This window comes from Leuciscus leuciscus, assembly GCF_965113295.1.
Source record: "Leuciscus leuciscus genome assembly, chromosome: 15".
NCBI lineage: Eukaryota > Metazoa > Chordata > Actinopteri > Cypriniformes > Leuciscidae > Leuciscus > Leuciscus leuciscus.
This window is the reverse complement of record NC_138739.1, coordinates 33415206-33438778: the sequence shown is the minus strand read 5'-3', so window position 1 is coordinate 33438778 and position 23573 is coordinate 33415206. Positions and strand designations below refer to the sequence as shown.

Genomic DNA, 23573 nt, shown 5'->3' with positions numbered 1-23573 from the left:
CTGCGGCAACTGCAGCAGCCTATCGAGCGAGGCCTGGCGTGACGCCAGACCCAATCAGGGCACTTCGCGCCCGCTGCGTCATGTCCCGCCTAAATGGGCGTGGTCTAGGCCTATAAATACCGCTCGCAGGCAGCTATTATCTGATTTTTCATCCTTCAAGCGAAGCACACGCATCGCTGGAGCTGGAGAAGAAGCCGCGCCGTCTGAGAGAGAGCACCTTCAGCGGGACGAGTCACTGAAGTCGCTGGCCGCGCCGCCTTCCTGCCTTCCTGCTGCGCTTTCCGGCGCTTATATCCTTTCTATTACACTGTACTCTATTTGTGTGTGTGTGTCGCCGCCGCGACACACATTCTAAAAGAGCTAGCGTCTTTTTCAAGATGCCTTCCTGCGGCTCGTGCAGAGCCACACTCAGCAACGGGGACCGCCACGTGGTTTGCGTTTCCTGCCTGGGTGAGGAACATGCAGTTCTCGCGCTCGCTGACGGCGGCTGCCCTCACTGCGAGCTGATGACTATGGCGACTCTGAGGACTCGCCTGGCCTTCTTCACCGAGACTGCTCCCCCGCCCGCCGCGGCGTCGCGCCGTAAAAAGCGCCGTGCCCAGCGGGTCCCGGAACCCTCCCTCAGCCGCCAAAGCTCGCCGGTTCGCCCGCTTGCTTCCCCGGCTTCGTCAGCCTCGCTTCCTGACGGACAGCGGCCGCCGTCTGCCGCCGCTTCCGTTGACATCGCTGATGAGGAAGCCCTGCTGGGAGAGGATGATTCCTGCTCTATCCTGGCGTCAGGCAGTGAGGATTGGGCGGGCTCTAAGGACCCCGCACCCCCTGCCCGCACGTCATCAGGCAAGAGAGCGTCCATCGAGACGGAGCTCATGCGAGTACTCGCACAGGCCGCGGCGAGCCTCGGCCTCGAGTGGTCTTCGCCTGAGCAGCCCGCTCACAACCGGCTGGATGGATTTTTCCTGCCTGGGGAGCGCGCTTCGCCTGCGTCCAGACCGGCGCCTTTTCTTCCTGAGTTACACGAAGAAGTCGCCAAGTCCTGGAACGCCCCCTATTCAGCTAGAGTGCGTCCTGCTGTTTCTTTGGCATTCTCCGCAGTTGACGATGCCAAGAACAAAGGATACCTTTCGCTGCCGCCGGTCGAAGAGGCCCACTTATGCCCGCCCTCCGCTGGACGGCGCGCTAAGTCGGCCCTACCCTCTAAAGCTTGCCGCACGACGTCAAGCCTGCTCCGCCGCGCTTTCTCCGCCGCCGGGCAAGCTGCGTCAGCGCTGCACACCATGGCAACGCTTCAGATCTTCCAGGCCGATCTCCTCCGTAAGCTGGATGAGGAAGGACCTGACACGATCTGCGTGCCGGACTTAAGAAGTGCCACGGACCTCGCTCTCCGTGCTACTAAGTCTGCAGCGCAGGCCATTGGACGGAATATGGCCTCTCTCACCGTGACTGAGAGACATCTTTGGCTGACGCTCTCGGAAATGGCCGAGTCTGAGCGCACCGCGTTCCTTGACGCCCCGCTTTCTGCCACAGGCCTCTTTGGATCCTCCGTCAAGGATTTTGCGGAGAGATTCGCAGAGGTACAGAAAGCGTCACAGGCTATGAAGCACTTCCTCCCGAAGCGCTCCAGCTCTGCAGCAGGCCGTGCGAAACCGTCTGCTCAGAGCTCACAGCCACAGCCACCGTCCACTGCCTCCACTTCACAGCGCCGCCAGGCCCGAAGCGCGAGACCGCGCTCCCGCTCATCCGGTCGCCGCCCCGCCGCGCGTGGCCCGCGACCTAGGATTACGGTGAAGCCCGAGGCCCCGAAGTCGTCCTAGCACAACTAGGAAAACGACGGTGTTCAAGTCCCGCTGCGGCCAGACTCACACCAAAGCTATTCGCTCGTCCAGTTCCAGCAAATGTGACTGTTCCAGTGTTTTCTGCAGCCAACAAGTCGGTTCTGTCACCCGCTTGCCTGCATACAAATGCCGTTTTAACGGCTACCCAGATAAATCCCCAAAAGAGTGTATTTTCTGGTGTCCCGGCCACGGCCGATGGTGTCTCATGTGTAGTAAGAATGCCCACTGCCCAGTGCCCATCTCTACACACAAGCACAGCCTGTCACACAGGGCTCGCGCACATAAAACCGACTCAGATCGGTTGCGCTTCAAACATGGTGAATGTGCCCACTACCCAGTGCCCACTAACACCACGTTATGCATGTCTCACGGTTTCTGTAAAAACGAAACCAACGTGCACTCGCTTCACGCAAGCGAACGATGCTTTCGGTGTGATAAATGTGCCCGCTGTCCCGTGCCCACATCCACACATAGACATGACAGTTCCCACGGGAACCGCCCAGCCCTCCCCCTCGCGGTTGACCACCGCAGAGGAGTCGAGCGCGGGCAATCTGCCCGCTGTTATCAGCGCGCCCCATGCCTCAAATGTCACAAGCGCGACGCTTGTGTTGCAGCACGCCGAAGCTTCTCCATCGCTGAGCGAGCGGAGCGCGCTTCGTATTCAACCCCTAGCTATCCATGCAGACGCATGGGCAAAGCTGCCCGGGGTTTCGAAGTGGGTGCTGAACATTATAAAAAGAGGCTATTCGCTGCAGTTTCGCCGACGCCCTCGCCGCTATGTGGCGCGCGTCGAGACCACGGTAAAAACAGAAGTAGCACATTTACTTCGAGCCGAAGTGGCGAAACTATTGAGCAAAGGGGCCATAGAGCCTCTCTCTCAAGTTCAGAGCGAAGGAGGGCTATACAGCAGATACTTCCTGGTACCGAAAAAAGACGGGGGTCTCAGACCCATACTAGATCTAAGGCAACTGAACAAAGTGCTTGTGAAGCGACAGTTCAGGATGCTCACGACCAGACAAATCCTTGTGCAGATTCGCCAAGGAGATTGGTTTTATGTCAATAGATCTGAAAGACGCGTATTTTCAAATACAGATAGCGTCACGTCACAGGCGATATTTGAGATTCGCCTTCGAGGGCCAGGCATATCAGTACACAGTCCTGCCGTTCGGTTTGTCCCTGGCACCCCGTACATTTACGAAGTGCATGGATGCGGCGCTCGCACCCCTCAGAATGAGAGGCATGCGAGTACTGAACTATTTGGACGATTGGCTGATTCTAGCGCAATCTCGCGCAGTGCTCATAGAACACACGACCATTTTACTCGATCACCTCGAGGATTTGGGTCTCAGTGCCAATTGGGCGAAGAGCTCTCTGTCACCCAGTCAGAAGATATCTTTCCTGGGCACAGAATTGGACTCGCTGTCCATGATAGCGCGACTATCACCACAGCGCGCGGTAGACATTCAACGCACAGCGAACTCGTTTCGCTGCGGCGCGTCTGTCCCGCTCAAGAAATTTCAGAAGATGCTAGGTCTCATGGCCTCAGCATCATCAGTGCTCCAGCTGGGCCTGCTCCGCATGCGCCTGCTGCAGTTTTGGCTGAAAGCGCGAGTCCCATGCAGAGCGTGGGCATCCGGTTCGCTTCGCCTCAGGGTCAATCAGAAGTGCGTCACAGCTCTGAAACCTTGGAGAGCGAACGACTGGTACCAATCAGGTGTAAGCCTGGGGACTTCCTCGAGGGTGAAAGTGGTGTCCACGGACGCGTCCACCTCGGGATGGGGAGCGCTGCTCGAGGGCAGACCGTTCTTCGGCCAGTGGTCGGAACGGGAAAAGCTCCTGCACATAAACTGCCTCGAAATGCTGGCAGTAGACAACGCGCTGACGCGTTTTTGTCCCCAAATAAAAGGACGCCACGTCTTGGTCCGTTCGGACAACATGTCTGTGGTGTCCTACATAAATCGCCAGGGCGGCCTCAGGTCCAAGAACCTGTACAGGCTGGCAGAACGCCTCCTGGTATGGGCTCAGTGCAACCTGCGCTCGCTCATAGCAGCGCACGTGCCAGGGCTCCTGAATATAGGACCGGACAGACTGTCCAGGAACAATGTTCCGGCAGGCGAGTGGTCTCTACACCCACAGACAGTCCAACTGCTGTGGAAGAAATTCGGCAGAGCGGAAGTAGACCTGTTCGCGTCTCAAGAAAACGCTCACTGTCCGGAATTTTTCTCCAAGAGCAGGGACGCGCTGGCCCATGTGTGGCCCCGCCGCCCGCTCTATGCTTTTCCCCCCGTCTCTCTCCTGCCTCAGGTGATAGAACGGATCAGGGAAGAAGGATGCTCAGTATTGCTGGTGGCACCGTTCTGGGAAAACCAACCTTGGTTCCCAGTCGTGATGCAGTTAGCAAGTACTGCCCCGTGGCCAGTACCAGTGAGGAGAGACCTCCTCTCACAGGCCCGCGGCTCAATCTGGCATCCTCACCCGGAACTATGGTCCCTTCATGTCTGGGCCATCAACGGGTACATGTTGGACTCCCTAAAGGAGTATTAAACACGATCACGAAGGCTAGAGCTCCGTCTACGAGACGGCTCTACTCCTCGAAATGGTCAGTGTTTTCGGGCTGGTGCACAGCCCGTGGTGTGTCACCCACAGACTGTGGTGTGACGGAGGTGCTTTCCTTCCTACAAGAGCTGTTGGATGAGGGCAGGGCCCCCTCCACGCTCAAAGTTTATGTGGCGGCTATAGCAGCGTTCTCAGGAACAACGCTTGGTCAGTCAATAGGAAGGAACGATTTAGTCATCCGCTTCCTTAGAGGGGCTAAGAGACTGAATCCTCCCAGACCTCCCTCAGTCCCCGTATGGGACCTTTCTACGGTTCTGGAAGCCATGAAAGGTGCGCCATTTGAGCCTTTACAGTCAATTGATGTGAAACACCTGTCTTTCAAGACGGTGTTTTTGCTGGCTCTCGCTTCAGTGAAGCGCATAGGGGATCTACACGCGCTCTCTGTGAGCGCGGCGTGCATGGAGTTTGGGCCTAATGACTCAAAAGTTCCAAAATCCCTCAACACACCGTTTAGGGCGCAGGTTATCTCCCTGTCAGCCCTACCGGTCCCTGATGAGGAAAGAGACGCGAGCCTCCTTTGCCCAGTCAGGGCATTACGAGCTTATGTGTCTCGCTCGTCTGTTTTCAGACAGACGGAGCAGCTCTTTGTTTCTTTTAGCGGACGTTCTAAGGGACTAGCCGCGTCGAAACAGAGCCTATCCAGATGGATAGTTGATGCTATAGCGCTGGCATACGCCTCTAAGGGCATGCAGTGCCCGTTGGGTGTCAGAGCGCACTCCACGAGAGGCATGGCCTCTTCGTGGGCCTGGTCAAGTGGGATTGCCTTGCAAGATATTTGTATGGCGGCAGGCTGGGCCTCCCCGTCTACATTTATAAGGTTTTATAACCTAGAGGTTCCCGCCCTGCAGGCCAGGCTGCTGTCGGTCAAAGTTTACCAGTATTATCTGACCTGATGCTATCAGCTCAGAATGCTGCGTCTACTGAGCACAGCTCAACGTTCGACAGTGAAAAGTAGCAGCACGAGATGTGCCTGGGCAAACTGTGTAAGACCCACATTCCCCCATCAGTTCAGGCTGTACCCCGCCCTGTCTGTATGATGAAATTCGCGTCTCAAGCGACGCTGCCATATGTGGAAGAGTGCGGCTTCGCCCCTCCCTCTTCCCGGACTCCCTGTGAGTTCCCTGAGTGATTGTGCACTATATGTACCCCGGGCTTTCGCCCTTGGGTCTTTGGTGTCAGATCTCAGCATGCACGGCGTTTTGCATTGGGTCCCCTAGCGTAAGATATCTTACGCAGTACGAGAGACCTCTCGTAAGAGAACGTACTCGGCTACTAACGTAACCTCGGTTCTCTCTAGAAGAGGGAACGAGTACTGCGTATCTTGCCGTGCATGCACACGCTCTGGTTGCTTCGATGATGAAAAACCAGATAATAGCTGCCTGCGAGCGGTATTTATAGGCCTAGACCACGCCCATTTCGGCGGGACGTGACGCAGCGGGCGCGAAGTGCCCTGATTGGGTCTGGCGTCACGCCAGGCCTCGCTCGACAGGCTGCTGCAGTTGCCGCAGAGCAGCCAATAGGCGCGCGAGCTGCCTCGCCTATGTCTGCATGCTGCCGCAATGCGTTTTGCATTATTACAAAATTAAGGATAATTTTTGGCTTCAATATCTCGCGGAAAAAGGATTTTCCCCTAGCGTAAGATATCTTACGCAGTACTCGTTCCCTCTTCTAGAGAGAACCGAGGTTACGTTAGTAACCGAGTACGTTTTTTGCAAAGTTTGCTGTTTCAGTATTTGTAGATTATTTTTTTCATGTTTCGATGGTATATTGGAACACAACGATAAGGATTTTATACGTTTTGAAAGCTATTTACAGTGTTGACCCTTCTTCTTCATAACCTTTGTAATTCACTCTGGCATGCTGGATATCAGCTTCTGGGCCAAATCCTGACTGATGAAGATCCATTCTTGCCTTATTAGTGCTTGTGTTGATCACAATCTGTGGGCTTCTGCTTGTCCACTCGCATATGTGTGTGTGTGTGTGTGTGTGTGTGTGTGTGTGTGTGTGTGTGTGTGTGTGTATATATATATATATATATATATAATATCTACATGAAGAAACAACAATCATTCTATCAAACTGTTAAATCCTCACTCACTGACTGCACTGCCATTCTTTTTCCGTTTGAGGTTAAAAAATGCCGAGATGTCTAAAGCAAATGTGAACTCTGCTCAAGGGTAAACCACCTGTCAAGAACAACATGACACCATATGAGTCATTTATTGTCAAGTGACCAACTCAGAGGAACTGATGGTTTAAGTACTGAGCTTAGCTTTACTCTTTATTTGAGCTAAACCACACTGCTTACACTTCTGCTAAGAAGAGCAAAAGATTTAATGCACAGATTTAATGTCTATTATCTTTTAGGAGATGCAATAAACTTTAACTTGAACAACTGTACCAAATTCAGCTACAGGCATGAAATGTCCAACATAATTATGCACAACATACACTATGAATATATAAAAAATTTACAAAAAATGTGAAATGCTTAGTGACAAAAAAACAATTGGAAAAGAAGCTGCAAAATCCTTGTGTTGCTGTCCTTCACACAACAAACCCACACTACTTACAGAAAGTCAGACTGAACTCTGACTTTGAACTGAATTTTGGCCATTTTGAATGATAAGACTCAAGTAAAAATGCTACAGGTTACATATATTTAAACATTATGGCCTGGTTTCACAGACAGGGCTTAGATTAAGCCAGAATTAGGCCTTAGTTTAATTAGAACATTTAAGTAACTTTTATAAATGCCTTAGAAAAAAAACATTACTGGTGTGCATCTTGAGACAAACCAATGGCACTGACATATTTTAGATATGGCAGTGCAAGTTGCTTTCACTAAAAACAGCTCAAACTTGCATTGTAGTTTAGGAATAACTTTAGGAATATTTTCAAACAACCTGTTTATGTTTTAAATTTTAAGTTAACCTAAATTTTTTTGCGCATTTTGTTTATTTAAAATATATATATTTATATATATATATATTTTGGTGAGTGGGATAGGTAGGTGTATGTAGGTGTATGTTGGGGAGAGAATCTGTGTATGAATGTGTTGTGTATGAATGAGTTTATGTGTATTTGTAATGTTGTTATTTATTATTATTATTATTATTATTTTTTTTTTTTTTTTATGTTTTGTTTTTGTATTCTGTATTTGTGTTTATAGGACCCTCTTGAAAATGAGATGTTGCATCTCAAGAGGCTATCCTTCAATAAATTCAAATTCAAATTCGAATAGGTTTAAGCCTTGTCAGTGAAACCAGGGCCATATTTCATATATAACATATATTTCAAAGTTTAAAGGGTTAGTTCACTCAAAATACAAATTCTATCATCATTTACTCACACTCATGTCATTCCAAACCAGTAACAATGACTTTAGTTAATCTTCGAAACAAAAATGGAGATCAAAACCAGCCGAAAGCTGTGAGTGTGTGTTATTAATCAGGAATGGTTCAGTCTGGCCAGAGAGCTTCCCAATGTTTACACTTTAGGTCAGTATGCGGATACAAGACGGTCTTTTGTGTCTGTTCGACCACATGAGTGTTTACACTATGAAAGTAATCCGGTTGGATGTGTTTTTGACTACCTCTGGAAGTGGTTGAAAGTGGACAAACTCAAAGCGTTTTAGACCCTGTTAACACCTGTATTTAGTGTCACTTGTGATCCGATCGACCAAAACACATCTTAATACCAGGTGTAAACAGGGCCTAAAAACTTTCACAGAAATGCCATTCTGGGTCCTTTAATTGTGTTTAATTGTGTTTTTCTAATTTAATAACTAATTAATCCTCATCCTCACAGAGTCAATCAAATCTGGACATCTTTCTGGGGCTTCGCCTCCACTTTCACCTTCATCAGTAGCTCTATAAATCCTGTTCTTTACACTTTTGCTGGAAAGTCCTACATTAAACGTGAAGGCCTGGCCTTCATGGCACGTCTGTTTGAGAGCTCAGGGATCGAGTCCACACGAAAGATCCGGCAGAGTCAGAAGAATCGAGAACGAGAGAAGAAAGAAGAGGTCGACTATCCCAACAATAAAATCTGATTCCACCACTAGCGCTAATGCTAGCTTGTACATTAAAGTAGAGAAATGAGAAGTGACCACAGCATAAACTTAGCAGGAAAGTTTTGTCTTGTTTGGGTTATTTTTGAATCTTTGTATTTGCTTTATGCATTTGTATAAGTTAGACTGAGGGATGCTCTGCACTTGAACAAGTGCACTTAAGTACATCTACAGTAACACAGTGTACTTGTGCTATATGTTGTTAAAATAAATGTCATCTGGTTTAATATTTTGTTATATGATGACATTTTAAAGCGTGGCTTAAGTATCCAAATACAGCATCACTGTATAGAGTATTTCAAAGATTTAGTTCAGGTGTTTATCCAGTAGAGGGCGCCACACAACAGTGAGACAACCACTGAACAACTCCTTCTTCTTCACTGTATTTCTATATTATTTTCTAGTTCTGATCATAACCTGCACTGTGTTCTGTTATATTTATGCTTAAAACAAAGAAGAATGACTTCATTGAAGTAGTATATTCTCAGAAAAGTCATAACAGCTTAAACAGTTTGGATTCTTAGTTGAAGTCTTTTATCTTCTTGAAAACATGACAAAAATATGGTATGTTTGATATTCAAGGTGGTAAGGTGCACATTTGCATCTTTCCCAAAGAATATGTACATAGAGGTGAACGTGATTTCAACAAGGAGGAAGTTTCCTAAATCAACATCCTGGAAAAACATCCTTATCAACCAATCAAATGTTAGGGTTAGGTTTAGGGCTACTGTTAGGTTTACTCTTGGGTTAATGTTAGGGGCTTGAACACCATCTTTATCAACCACTAGTTGTCCACTGATTTTAGGGCTAGTTTATGGTTTGTGTGAGGTGTGGGGTTCTGGTTTGACTGGAATGTTGTTTCAGGACCAACAAAGATCTGAACCGTGTGGAATCCACGTGTACCAGATGTGGGCCGGATCTGGGCCGACACTGTTGCTGTCGGGAGGAACTAAACAAACAAAAAATAAAACATTCATTCCAGGTGTGCAGAATGCATCGTACATTTGTTCCTACTGGAACTTTCAATTTGTGGGATTTTACAATTTGTGATTAATAAAAAGGTCTGATGTCATGCAGTTGAAGACACCAACTCATTTTGTGGAGTGTGTCTCTATAACAACTTGTATAGCAGATCTCAACTTTGAGCACCATGTTTCATCTTTATATACAGAGTAAAAACATTGACTGATGTGTAATGAGTCAGACTTGGTAAATGAAATGCAGTTATAATTCGAACATAATTATGAAATAACATATAGTAGACATAATAGATTTAACACTAGTAAACACAACATGAAGAAAGAACACTTGTGGTACAGAATTGTCAAGACAGCAACACACTGACCGACTCATCTGACCTTTAGCAAACAATGTTCCTTTTTTAGTGTCTCATACATTTGAAATGCTTGTTCTGTTTTATTATCATGGTGTTTTGGTTTCCTTTTTTCCCTGACTGTGTTCCCTACTTAGTTTCCGTTTGACATTGATTACACTCCTCATGTATTTAAGGCCTGTGTTTCTCTAGTTCTTTGGTCTGGTATCGTCAGTGTTAAACGTGGTTGTGTTTATGGTTTCCTCCTGCGATCTCATGAGTTTTCTGTGTGGATTTAATAAAGACTGTTTTTGTTCTCTACCCCTTTCACTGTGCGCTTAATGCAACAACAAACCATGACAATTATAAAATGCAGTTCACATAGCAAGAATATAACAGCACTAAATCAGATCGATATTTCAATGAGCTTCTGCAAACTTGCGGTATGTTTGATGCATGGAAATATATGAAACCAAAAGGCATTTTTCTGCAACTCATCAGATCTATTCAAATATTGACTTCATCTTTACAGACAAGAGAATGTTACCATTACTCAGATTATGTGAATACACAGGTAGAGTTATTTCTGACCATGTAGTGATCACTCTCTGCTTTCAAATCAACATACCATCACGGGGTGTGTGGAGATTCAGCTCTAGATTACTGGCAAATTAGAAGTTTGTTGAATTCTATCTAATCAGATATATTACTTCCTTGAAACAAACCGTGCCGGGTATGACTGACTGTAACTTCTGGGAGATGTTGAAGGCAAAATTCATACAGTGCGGGCATGACGGAAAAAAGAATGGAGTGAAGAATGAAGGAAAATCAGATTATCTCAAGGATAAACGATATAGATCAAGAGCATTCTAGATCTCCACCGCTGCCCTATATAAGGAGAGAGGAGTGTTACAGTCAGAGATACCTTAACCATAGAGGCAGAGGAGAGGTTATATCTGAGATCTAAACAGCAAGAATTTGAGTATGGCGAAAAGGCTAGCAAGTTGCTTTTGAGACAGAAAAATGAAACTAGTTATGTAACAGAAATGTAGAAGTCACATGGAATAACCACAGACCAGTTAAGCATTAACAAGCAGTTTATTATTATTTTTTATGAGGAGCTGTACACACCAGAGCCATGTGACAGTGAGAACACAGCACACTGTTTTGCCACTTCATCAGTGAACAGGATAAAGTCAGTCTTCAACAATCCATATCAACAGTGGAGATCGAACAAGCGGTTTGTTACATATTCCCTGTGTGTGTTCCTGGACTTTTATATTGAAGTGTATTCTCAGAGTCGGTCTGGCAGTCAGTAATTAGGAAAATTCATTCAACATCTGTTTGTGTCAGGCATGGATTACTGCAATTTAAGATAATCCATAGGCTACACTTTTCTAGGAGTAAACTGGCAAGAATATTTCCAGAAATATGACATGTTCTAGATGTCACAGAGAAGAGCCCACTTTGGGTCATATGTTCTGGACATGTCCACAGCCGGCGATGATGGAGGGAGGAGCCATGGAGGAATGGAGGAATGGTGAAGAGGGCCGCCATGGGGATGACAGGATCAGCCTTGTTTATAGTCATAAAAGCATGTAGGTTTGTGTGTGTGTGTGTGTGTGTGTGTGTGTGTGTGTTTGCTTGTTTTACTTCAGTTGAACTTTTTGAATTTATTGATATTTGTTCTGCTTATACATCTTTATATAGTTTAATGTATTGTTATAACATTAATATTTCTCCTGATTTTGACATACTGTATATTCTTTTGTATTGCATGATTGTATTGTGTTACTATATGAACAAAATGCTTTTGATACCTATTGTCATCATACTGTTTCTGGTGTGACCTGATGCCATTATTTGATGCGTTTCATTGACTAGTAAGGAGTGGTGTTTATGTGGAAACTCTCAGCACAATGTTTGTCATACACACACACGGAGAGTTCAATGGCCCTCATTTATCAATCTTGCGTAGAAACGGGCGTATATGTTGCCGTAAGATTATGCTTACACTCCTCTCACCGCCTGATTTATGAAGCTGTGCGTACCTTTGAAATCCAGGTGTACGCAATACCTGCCTTTGATAAATGCCGCGGCTGAAAACGATCGTCATCAGACCTCTATGACATTTCTGGGATACATCATCTGTCAGGAGGGAGTAGCTATGGATGAGGGCAAGGTCAAGGCGGTTTTGGAATGGCCTCAACCACGCATAGTAAAGGAACTACAACGATTCTTGGGGTTCGCCAATTTTTACAGGCGCTTAAGGGTTAGTTCACCCAAAAATGAAAATTCTGTCAGTAATTACTCACCCTCATGTTGTTCCAACCGCGTAAGACCTTCGTTCATCTTCGGAACACAAATTAAGATATTTTTGATGAAATCTGAGAGCTGATCACTTCTCCGTAGGCTGCTAGGTGGCCCAAACTTGCTGGCCCAGAAAAGTTATTAAAGAGATCGTTAATATAGTCCAAGTGACTACAGTGGCTCAATCTTAAGTATCTCAAGCGACGAGAATACTTTTTGTGCGCAAAAACAAACAAAAATAACGACTTTATTCCACTATTCATTTCCTGGGCCACTAGTTGGTTCACGTAGTGTTTTTGCGCTGCGCGTCACACACATGACCAGCGTCGGCCAATAGTGAGCCTACGTGGTGACGTGTAACACAGACGCGCTGCGCAAAAAACACTTACGAGGCCCAGAGAGAAGGAAATGAATAGTGGAATAAAGTCGTTATTTTTGTTTGTTTTTGCGCACAAAAAGTATTCTCGTCGCTTGAGATACTTAAGATTGAGCCACTGTAGTCACTTGGACTATATTAACGATCTCTTTAATAACTTTTCTGGGCCAGCAAGTTTGGGCCACCTAGCAGCCTACGGAGAAGTGATCAGCTCTCAGATTTCATCAAAAATATCTTAATTTGTGTTCCGAAGATGAACGAAGGTCTTACGCGGTTGGAACAACATGAGGGTGAGTAATTACTGACAGAATTTTCATTTTTGGGTGAACTAACCCTTTAATAAGAAACTTCAGTTCTGTCGCCGCTCCCTTAACTACCATGACTCATCTCGCCTCATCTGGTCAACCCACTCTCAGCAGGCATTCCAAGATCTCAAAGCACGATTCACATCCGCTCCAATTCTTCATTATCCTGACCCAAATCTCCCATTCATAGTTGAGGTTGACGCTTCGAACACAGGTATAGGGGCCATACTTACAGTATAGTCAGCGTCATGGAATTCCAACCAAAATGTTTCCCTGTGCATTCTACTCAATAAAATTGTCCCCAGCTGAACTAAAGTACGACGTGGGCAACCGTGAACTACTAGCCATGAAGGCTGCGTTGGAGGAATGGCGGCACTGGTTAGAGGGAGCACAGCACCCTTTCACGATTCTCACAGATCACAAAAATGTGGAATACCTGCACTCAGCTAACGATTGAACCCCAGACACTGGGACACACACACCTGCAGTTTATTATACACACACTACTTAAGCACACCACTTACACAGTATCAGTGCAAAGTCTTGTTTTGCCCCGGTGAATATTTCTGAGCATTTATTCCTGTTTATAATAGTTTTTTTCCCTGTATTTGACTTGGACTGTTTTTCGTACCTTGATTCTCTGCTGCCTACCCTGACCTCGGCCTGTTCCTGTTTATGCTGTCGCAATTGTATATTTTACTGCTTGTGAATCTGACTATCAATAAACTGCAGATGGATTCTCACTCCGATGACGCTTCATTACACAGTAAACAAATAGAAACAATTTTAAGATACACTTAAAGCACTTTTAAGATATTATTCAACATTTTTATAATTTAATAAAAAAAAATCTATCTTGCTTCCATCATGCTCACTTCATGTAAATATATACAGTACTGTGAAAAAGTTTTAGGCATGTTAGTACCAAATAATATAGTTTTAAGACACAGAAGGAAATAGTAGTTTACATTTCCAAACATTCATTTTGACATTGATTGTAATAATCCAGTAACATGTTCGTAGTAACGTTTGTCTTTGTGTGCGCGCGTGTGTGTGTGTGTGTGTGTGTGTGTGTGTGTGTGCGTGTGCGCGTGTGTGTGTGTGTGTGTGTGTGTGTGTGTGTGTGTGTGTGTGTGTGTGTGTGTGTGTGTGTGTGTGTGTGTGTGTGTGTGCGCAAAAGCAGAGTATTTGTATGTACCGCATTGTTGTATTGTGTTTTTGTGTTATATGAACACAATGCTAACTGAAGTCTGTTCTAGTCAGTCTGGTTCTTAATACATAGATACGTTCAGTTTGTCTTTGTCTCTTTTAGTTTGCAGAAGTGTATCACCTGATGCCATTGTTTGATGATTTATCAGAATAGTGTTGCTGTGGCTCCAGGATACTGTAGTTATAAACATTGCCACAAGTAAGAAGAGTCCAGTCCTATTTCTTCACAGATTTCTATACTGAAATACATCAAGAGCCTCATTTGGCCCTCAAAGAGCCCCAGTTACTGTAAAGAGCCCAACACCATGTCTCTGGACATTATGATCATTTGCTCGGTTCACTCTGTTCCTCTTCTGATTAAGCAGTTATCATTGTGCATGAAATGTTACGTGTCAAAATTATGCAATATTCAGCACACAAGACAGAAGTATCCTGGAGTGAGTGACGTACAGTAAGACATGAATAAAGTTATAATGGGATTTGGGACCAAAAAATTATTAATTTGCTGTCAGGAATTAATATTTTTTGTCTAAACGATGTGCAGTTTTAATCTTAAGAAATATAAAATGATAAATATAAAATGATCTTCCAGTATTAGTGTTAGAGCTGTGTATCAGTTTTTATCTGTTTTATCTTTTGCACGTGTGTACAAATACATTGTTTTAATTGGTGTGATATCAGGAATTAACGAGCATGTTTGGTAAATGATGTGCAGTACTAACATGAAATGATACAAAATACATTTAATACTGTCAAACACAGCGTGACAAAGAACATTTGTGGTAAAGATGGAAACTTACTGTCTTTTGCACCAGAGAAGAACCAAAGAAAGATCAAATCAAAAAATAATCAGAAAAAGCTTAAAGCTGTTTGTCATTTATGACACTGAGACAGAACAGAATGAGTCAGCTTGAGTTGTTCTGTTTTTCAAGAGAAATATTATGAAACAAACCATAAGCACTGCGGATAATACAGCTGATGCAACACAAATATTAAAGGTCATCATATTTACACTGTCTGCTTCTCCTGTATCTTCTGCTTAGTTTTTAGTGGATTTGTTTCCTGTTTCCATAATGTTCCCATCATTTACATACAGCAGCATTCAGACTGGAGGATCACTAGTTGGTCAAACACTTATTGTATTTAGATTTGAAAAAACTTTCAAAAACTCCTGTTCAGAATAAGGGTTTGTGATGAAGCAAGTGTATTTTCCTGCATCAGGTTGTTGAGTTTGTGTGAGAAGATATTTCTCTCAGAGACTCATCAGGGGAAGTTTCAGTTCTGTTCTTGTACTCCAGGTCCAGACACTAAATAATTATCCTTAATTATACTATACACAATTTTGTCATTATTGTCTCCCCAGTCTACATCAGTGTCTTGAAGTTTCAGATCATGTTCAGTGGAAGAACACGGCAGGAGAACAGAACCACCAATAACAGCCTCTACTGTTTCCTGCAGAGACACTGAAACAACACAAACTGTCCAAACACAAGACTGACATTACTTCATGTGGCCTGAATTTAACTATTAAATGAGTTGTTCAGATGTTCACCTTTGTTTATCAGCACTGCAAACACACAGATGAAAGTCAAAGTTTGATTCCCACACAGACGGGATAAGATGTCCTTGTTGATCAATGATATCATGTTTTGTAAGTGATAGTGATCACTAGATTTAAATAGAAACAGGATCTGTCCTGTTTATAAGCTACTTTAACTATAGTGAGATCTGGAGAACTAGCTGGTGTTTAACAGGTTTTACTAGTGAAGACATTTTTTGAATAGTGAAGGACATTCTGGACATCATAAACAGTAGCAGTCTTTACTTCACCTGTTTCACTTCAACATTTCTCTGAATGATGTCTTATATTCCCTCTGCCATTGAGTCTTAATAAAGAACAGCGCTGCTAGGATCCTGATGATCCTGATATCACCCTCATCCTCAAATCACTCCTCTGGCTCCCTGTCTCACTCACACACAGTGTCTTTATGGTAACGCCGTATGGGAGATTTGGCTTTCTGTTCAGCCACTCCCAGACTGTGGAATGCTCTCCTTACCATCTGAGAACTGTGGATGCTTTTAAATGCGGTCTTTACGCCAGTGACATCCTATTATTATTATTAACACATTATTATGTCTTGGCTTTAGTTTATCATCACTGTAACAGCAGGACAAGATTGCAGAACTTCCAGTGACATCCTGATCATAACCCACGGAGAACAATAAACAAGATAATTGAAAAGAACAGGGAAATACAGCCTGACCTTTTCATGAATTTGCCTTTCAAATGAGCTCAAAAGTAAGACTGTACAATAAGAGACTGTGTTCTCTGACGGGAGGAGAAATTCAGAGATTCAGGATTGTTGTCAGACTAGATGTGTGAGTGAGTGCGCAGGTATAGTGTGTCCCATATACACCGTCATGTCGTGGTTTTGTTTATTATTACCAGTTACATCCTCATTCTAATCATTCTTACAGAGAAAATGACAGAGACATATTTATGCAGATGTAAAAATAAAAAAATAAAAAAGTTTGATAAAATATTGAGACAGAACAGGTAAAAAATTGATGATTTGCTTTATTGTATAAATGTTATTCAGGGTTGAAATTATTGTCCTATTTCACTGTTTACTTTTATCATGACAGGAACTGCACAAACCTGACTGACAGGTTTTGTATTTCTCTTCTTTTTGACTTTTGTATTCAATGTATTATTGCATTTTGCGGTGTGTTTTGTAGTATATGGTCAAAATACTTTGATGCCTATTCATCATACTGTTTCTGAATCACACAGAGGCATTCAGTTTGATTGTTCAATAGTTTGCAGAGGTTTGACCTGATGCCAGTATATGATGTTTTACATTTACTCATAAGAAGAGTGTTGATGTGGAAACTTTGAGCATCAGGATGTTTGTCATACACACACATGAGAAAAGCCCAATCCCATGTGTGTATTGTTATGTTCTGGTGCTGAGATACAGCTGGGCCCTTAGAGAACATTCAGACCCTCACAGGTCCCTCAAAGAGCCCCAGTGAACTGTCCAAAACACACCAAGCGTCAGGAAGGGGTTAGTTGTGATGAGGAGACACTGGCGTTCAGATACTGAGTTTTATCATGTGTGAACCAAACTAAACTAATATACCACTGATGTGCTGTTTGCTTTAAACAGAAACCACATTTCTGCTTTCACACTTTGGATAAAAGCGTCATCCAAATTTACAGTATAAATGTAAATGCAAAACATTTGGTGTTAGTAGAAAGTATAAGATTGTAAATATCCAAACAATTCTGACAGACGCATTATTTCATCAAAACAATTTATTGGGTCTTGAACATCATGAGATCATGCAAATACAATGAAACTATGCTCCATGTTTCCTCTGTTTATACATGAGAATATTAAAGTACATTAACAATTTAACAATTCAGTTACAGCAAATAAAGCATTATTTTCAAGATGAATGTTTACATAATTTAAGGCAGCAACATATTGACAGACTCACTTGTCTTAACTTTAGCCAAAAATGTACATTTTCAAGATCTCATTCTGTTATACAGTAAGAATGCAGTGCATAAGGCAAGAATATAACAGTACAAAACAGTGTCTTTTACATCAGAAAACTGTAAAAACTAAATGTAACTTACAAAGTGGAAAGATAAGGCAAGGATATTTATAGCACACTTTATACAGACTAGTAAAAGCACTTTACTTTAAAGTGATGATCATAAAGGGTATATAGCCATTAAAGCTAGAATATGTAACGTTTGGTCCTTTAGCAGTTGCAGAATAAAATACTTGTGGAGGAACATTAAGTTCTGGTGAATACAAGAGTTGTGAGTCACTCCACTTTTCTGCACAGATTAATCTGATGGTTTGAGGTGCAGCACTTTTGACTTCTTTATCATAATTAGGACTTTGTCCATTTAGATTTTTTTAATATGATTATTTCAATTTTTGAAGTCATAATTTCAACTTTCTTCTCATAAATCTGATTTCTTGCATAATTGACATTTTATGTCAATTTCAACTTTTTAATCTCATATTACCAAAACATAATTGTTTTTTCTTATGTGCAGGAAATTTTCCTACATACTGATCCCAAGGTTACAGGAGATCGTCTTTAACTCAACAACATTAAACTCTCTCACTCCTAACAAATAAATAAATAAATAAATAACGAAAGACAGATATTTAAGAAATTATGTCTTATGATCAGGTCAGTGACTTATATTCTGCTGTTGTTTAGACTGGGCAGAGTTACCAACATAAACACTGTTTTGTGAATCTTGTCTGCGTTTCCCAAAAGCATCGTAAGCTTAAGTAGATCGTAGAGCCTTTACCACCATTTGTGGCTTTAAACAACTTCCACTGTATATAGTGCTAGCCTGACCTTCTGTCCTATACTTACAGGTATGACACAAACACATACGGATGAATGAAAGGAAGAATGCTGTTTCCCACATAATTCATCCTAACATCTGTAAAATAAAACTGTTATAGGCTTAATGTGATCAGCAGGAAATACAGCAACACACACTCACTCAATCGACATGATTATATTCTGTTCTCTGTTATTCAACCAAATCCTTTACACACTCTTATGATTATTTCTTACTTTTTCTATCTAAAGTTGTGGCAGCAAGACTGGAAGCATCAACCTCCTCAACTGACTCTGTGTTTAGCGCTAAAGCTCATGCAGTTTCTGCTGTTACAGTTATACAGTTGTATCATCTGTCATGTACCAACAGCTTTATCATTATTATCAGTTATTACTGATTCATGTGTTCAACCTCACCTGAGCATCTGAACTCATGTCGTGTCTGTCTGTCCTACGACTGCTTGAGTTCTTTCTTTTCCAACATGAGTTCTTTCTTTTCCAACAAACTACAATGAAACCTATAACTATAACTATAATTCCAGATGTAATGCCAACCCCGAGCGAAGGCGATGATGTTTCCACACTGTCTGGTTCTGTTTCTCCTTGGTTTTCTTGTTCAGTCGATTTGGTCACTTGTTCTGCTGTTGATTCTGCAACAAAAAAGTATAACAGGACATTTTACCTCACAGTGATAAAGATAACAGATCCAACTATAATTTATATACAGAAACATTCAGACTGAAACATCACTAGTGAACTTCAAATAAGGGATCAACTTCTTGCAGTATTTAGATTTTAAAGCGAACAACTTTAATTCAATTAAAAACTTCATGCCCTAATCTACTATTTTCACACACCCATAATGATCAGCTGTACAGTGTAATGTTCAGATGAGTGTGAGATGAGGCAAGTGTATTCTCCAGCATCCGCAGAAATAAGTTTGTGGAGTTTGATGGAGAAGTTTCCTCTCTCATACTCCTCTGGAAAAGTTTCAGTTCTGTTCTTATACTCTGGATCCTGTTTCTCCTGTGAACGACTGCTGGGAATTATATCACACACAATCTCATGGCCATTGTGTCTCCAAAACACATGAATTTCTTGAAGTTTCAGATCATGTTCAGTGGAAGAACACGGCAGGAGAACAGAACCACCAATAACAGCATCTACTGTTCCCTGCAGAAACACTGAAACAACAGAAACTGTTATTGACCATATTCACCGTTACTTCCTGGTTTTCAATAAGCCAGCTTGGGTATTTCCAGTGAACTGTTAGTCATTCTGTTCTTCAACACAAAACCATCAATGGTTTAATTTTTAATGTTGTATTTCTATTTTGAATGCAGTTATCACACTTTTGCAAACACTAGTTTTGGTAATGGGAACGTTGAAATAAGAAACACAGTGTGTGTAATTGGACACACACACGCAACATTTTTCCAGTACTTCAAATGTTATTTTCAATGTGATAACCAAAAACATTATTTGAACATCATCCTTCTGAGAATGTCCCCATTTGCAAAACCAAATGTTGTAAGATGTAGGAAATCCAACATTTGATAGAAAACACTTTAATAATAAAAACAGGAGATGGGGGCAGAGGAGAATTTATTAACCATCATATTAACCATTTCCTTTATAATATTTTTTCAAGTTTCACTTTTGAATTAATATTAAACATGATAAAAATCACTAGGTTTAAAAATAAACTGTAAGGTGAAGTATGACGTACTCACAAAGTCTCATAAAAACAATACGTTTTCTTGCGAATAAATGACACAGAGTGAGCACTGCGCTCTCCCTTTATAATAACAGAAGCTGTCAGTCAGTTTAAAGGGTTAGTTCACCCAAAAATGAAAATTCTGTCAGTAATTACTCACCCTCATGTTGTTCCAACCGCGTAAGACCTTCGTTCATCTTCGGAACACAAATTAAGATATTTTTGATGAAATCTGAGAGCTGATCACTTCTCCGAAGGCTGCTAGATGGCCCAAACTTGCTGGCCCAGAAAAGTTATTAAAGAGATCGTTAATATAGTCCAAGTGACTACAGTGGCTCAATCTTAAGTATATCAAGCGACGAGAATACTTTTTGTGCGCAAAAACAAACAAAAATAACGACTTTATTCCACTATTCATTTCCTTCTCTCTGGGCCTCGTAAGTGTTTTTGCGCAGCGCGTCTGTGTTACACGTCACCACGTAGGCTCACTATTGGCCGACGCTGGTCATGTGTGTGACGCGCAGCGCAAAAACACTACGCGAACCAAACGACTGGAATAAAGTCGCTATTTTTGTTTGTTTTTGCGCACAAAAAGTATTCTCGTCGCTTGATATACTTAAGATTGAGCCACTGTAGTCACTTGGACTATATTAACGATCTCTTTAATAACTTTACTGGGCCAGCAAGTTTGGGCCACCTAGCAGCCTACGGAGAAGTGATCAGCTCTCAGATTTCATCAAAAATATCTTAATTTGTGTTCCGAAGATGAACGAAGGTCTTACGCGGTTGGAACAACATGAGGGTGAGTAATTACTGACAGAATTTTCATTTTTGGGTGAACTAACCCTTTAACGCAAGCTCACTGATTTCAGTGCACTTGTGAAAACTCCCATTTTGTTCAATGAATCTGAAGTTCACAATAAATCTTTAATTTACAGTGTGTAGATGCTTATTTTTACCTGAAAGTGTGAAAACGGATGGTCGAATTGAATTCTGCTGAGGAGGAACACTGATCGACACACCTTTTTTTTTTATGTTGTCTTGCATTTGAATAACTAAATCAATGCTAGGCCTGACTAATTAACCCTCTGGGGTCTGAGGTGTTTTCTGGGTTCTGGAGTTGTTCTAACATGCTCTGACATTTGTGCTTATTTCTGTTACTTGAACAGAACAAAGTACTTACATTGTTATTCTGTGACATTTTCATGGCACACACTCTGCTACAATAATATGTCAGCAGCATGTATGTAAAAGTTTGTAGTTTTGAGATAATGCGTGGTTTGTAAAAAAAAAAAAAAAAAAAAATGTCACTGAAATAAGGTCATGAAACCCATACTGATTATGTCTTCACAAGACTTAGTGACATAAACGCGCATATCAACCGATCACTTGTTTAGCGTTCATGTAAACACTACATTCAGATTCATCAATCAGAATGAATTCAGGGTGTCATCAACACTCAAAATGTCCCTCAGCAACATGTGTTTTTGTTGTTGCTCACTTCTTTTTTTTTTCTACAGCAACTCTGAGCACTTTTCATATTCTTGTTCCTGGCTGAAAAGTTTTAAAATCTATAAGAATAATATAATCAACCTATGTTAGCCTATAGTTTAAAGTTAAATATATTATTATTAATAAGTTGAGAGTCTTATGCTTATTTGACGGTGATTTCACATTTCTTGTTTGTATGAAGGCTAAATACAAATCAAATATAAACAATAATATATTTGTACCATTTTTATTGCTAAAATATGATATAGTTTTACAGGAGGAGATTTCAGAGACTTGGCAAATACATTTTTCAGAAGTTTGTAGGTACAGACATTCGTTGTGGGCGTTCTTGGCAGTTTTCCTGAGGCTTTTATATTGTTCATATCGATATCGGAATTATATCTTATCGGCCGAAATTAAGAAATATATAATGATATAAATTTTGGCCATATCGTCCAGCCCTAAGTTAGCAGCTCCGTTTGTTTGTCCGAGATAGCAACAGTAACTAATGGGGACGGGGCTTACCGATAGGTCAATTGTAACTGTAACTTTAAAGGTGATGATACACAGGGCAACTTTTTGAGCAATGTTGCTGGGCAATGTTGCCATCAACGGGCAACCAGATGAGACACAGGGCCCACGACCAATCTAAATTATCCAGATAGAAATGTATTGGCCATTTTCAATGGGAAAGTGCCCAAGCAACAATCGCTCAAAAAGTGGCCTTGTGTATCATCACAACAGTCAGTGGCATTAATTTATATTTCAAATGTAGATTGATCAGATGCTCACCTTTGTTTATCAGCACTGCAAACACACAGATGAAGCCACAACTGCAGAAAAAGAAGAAAAAAAACAAGTTTATTTAACTTCCTTTGGTTCAACTTGAATAGCACAGTACAAACACTAAGGTCATGAGTTTGATTCCTACATAATAAAGGTAAGATAGGATAGGGTTCCCCTACCACACTTATTTTTCTTACTGATCACAGATGTCACTAAATTCATCTCTAAATATGTTACAAACTGGTAGTAAATGTTAGCCTGGCAAGCCAGACCTACATCAAGATGTTAGGTCTGGCAACTCACCATTGGCACGGCTCAATCCGAGGGGCGGGATAAACAGCTGTCTTTCAAATTCCCTCTACACGCGATAGGAAACCGCTACAACCAACCAGAGTGTGTGCCCACCAGCGGAGCAGCAGTTGTATCTGGTCGGCAAAACTACAAACACATCTTCCTTTTTTAATAATCACAGCCAAAGCCGATTCGAATGACCGCTGTTCGCCAGCAGCAGCAGCCATTCTTTGTTTTCAAGTAGCAGGGAATTCACATGGAACCGTCACAACTCTGTCGTCATTATGTTAAGCCCGCCCACTGACACGATTTGATTGGCCTGACTAGAGTTTGGTTTTTCCCGAAAGTCAACGGAGAGTTGCTAGACTACCCTGGCTGCAAAATCCGCAAGTTATTAAGGGGGCAACTTTACCCTTCTGACCCTATTACTAAAACTTTTAATTCACTACAAATCAAGCTACTATCAGAGAATGTCTAATAAGGGGATAACTTCCACTCTCAGTAAACTTCCGGCTTCTGAACTGGTTGCAGTTCCACTCTGGTTCCATATGAGGGCGTTCACAGGACGAGTGCAGAATGAATGGAGGTCTATGGAGCTATAGCCTACCCCTCAAAATCCACTTTTCTCTGGATATAATTTTTTGTCTAGAAATCTGAATGTTGTATTCCAAAGGGGATGCAAAGAAATTACACATTGCTGGGTGACAGATTCTTTAGTCACTTATTTGCTTTAAAAAGTCTTTTAAAATGTCAATGACGTCATACACATCGTACGACCAGAGATACTGCTTTACGACAATCCTTCAGTCACTTTGGTGCTTTCGCGCTCTGCACTTTCTTTTCTCTCGAGGCATCGACAACACAGCTGACACAGGT

At 42.4% G+C, this 23573-nt stretch overlaps 2 protein-coding genes across 5 annotated transcripts in view; one reads left to right on the top strand and one right to left on the bottom strand.

Annotated features, from left to right (window-relative positions):
* The window catches only part of LOC309475517 (uncharacterized protein), a 174914-nt gene that overhangs the window by 105502 nt on the left and 45839 nt on the right, over nt 1-23573 (top strand). The window lies entirely within an intron of this gene.
* The window catches only part of LOC309475523 (CD276 antigen homolog), a 61253-nt gene continuing 52440 nt past the window's right edge, over nt 14761-23573 (bottom strand). For 2 of the 4 annotated variants that reach the window (XM_082138354.1, XM_082138353.1), the window contains 3 exons: nt 22413-22453; nt 19270-19596; nt 18260-19062 (listed from right to left, as the gene is read on the bottom strand). In XM_082138354.1, coding sequence (XP_081994480.1) covers nt 18812-19062; nt 19270-19596; nt 22413-22453 — 619 coding nt within the window. In that variant the 3' untranslated portion in view covers nt 18260-18811. Of the gene's footprint in view, nt 15496-18259; nt 19063-19256; nt 19597-22412; nt 22454-23573 lie in introns of those variants that run through there. The other 2 variants (XM_082138355.1, XM_082138356.1) reach the window with 2 other exon arrangements.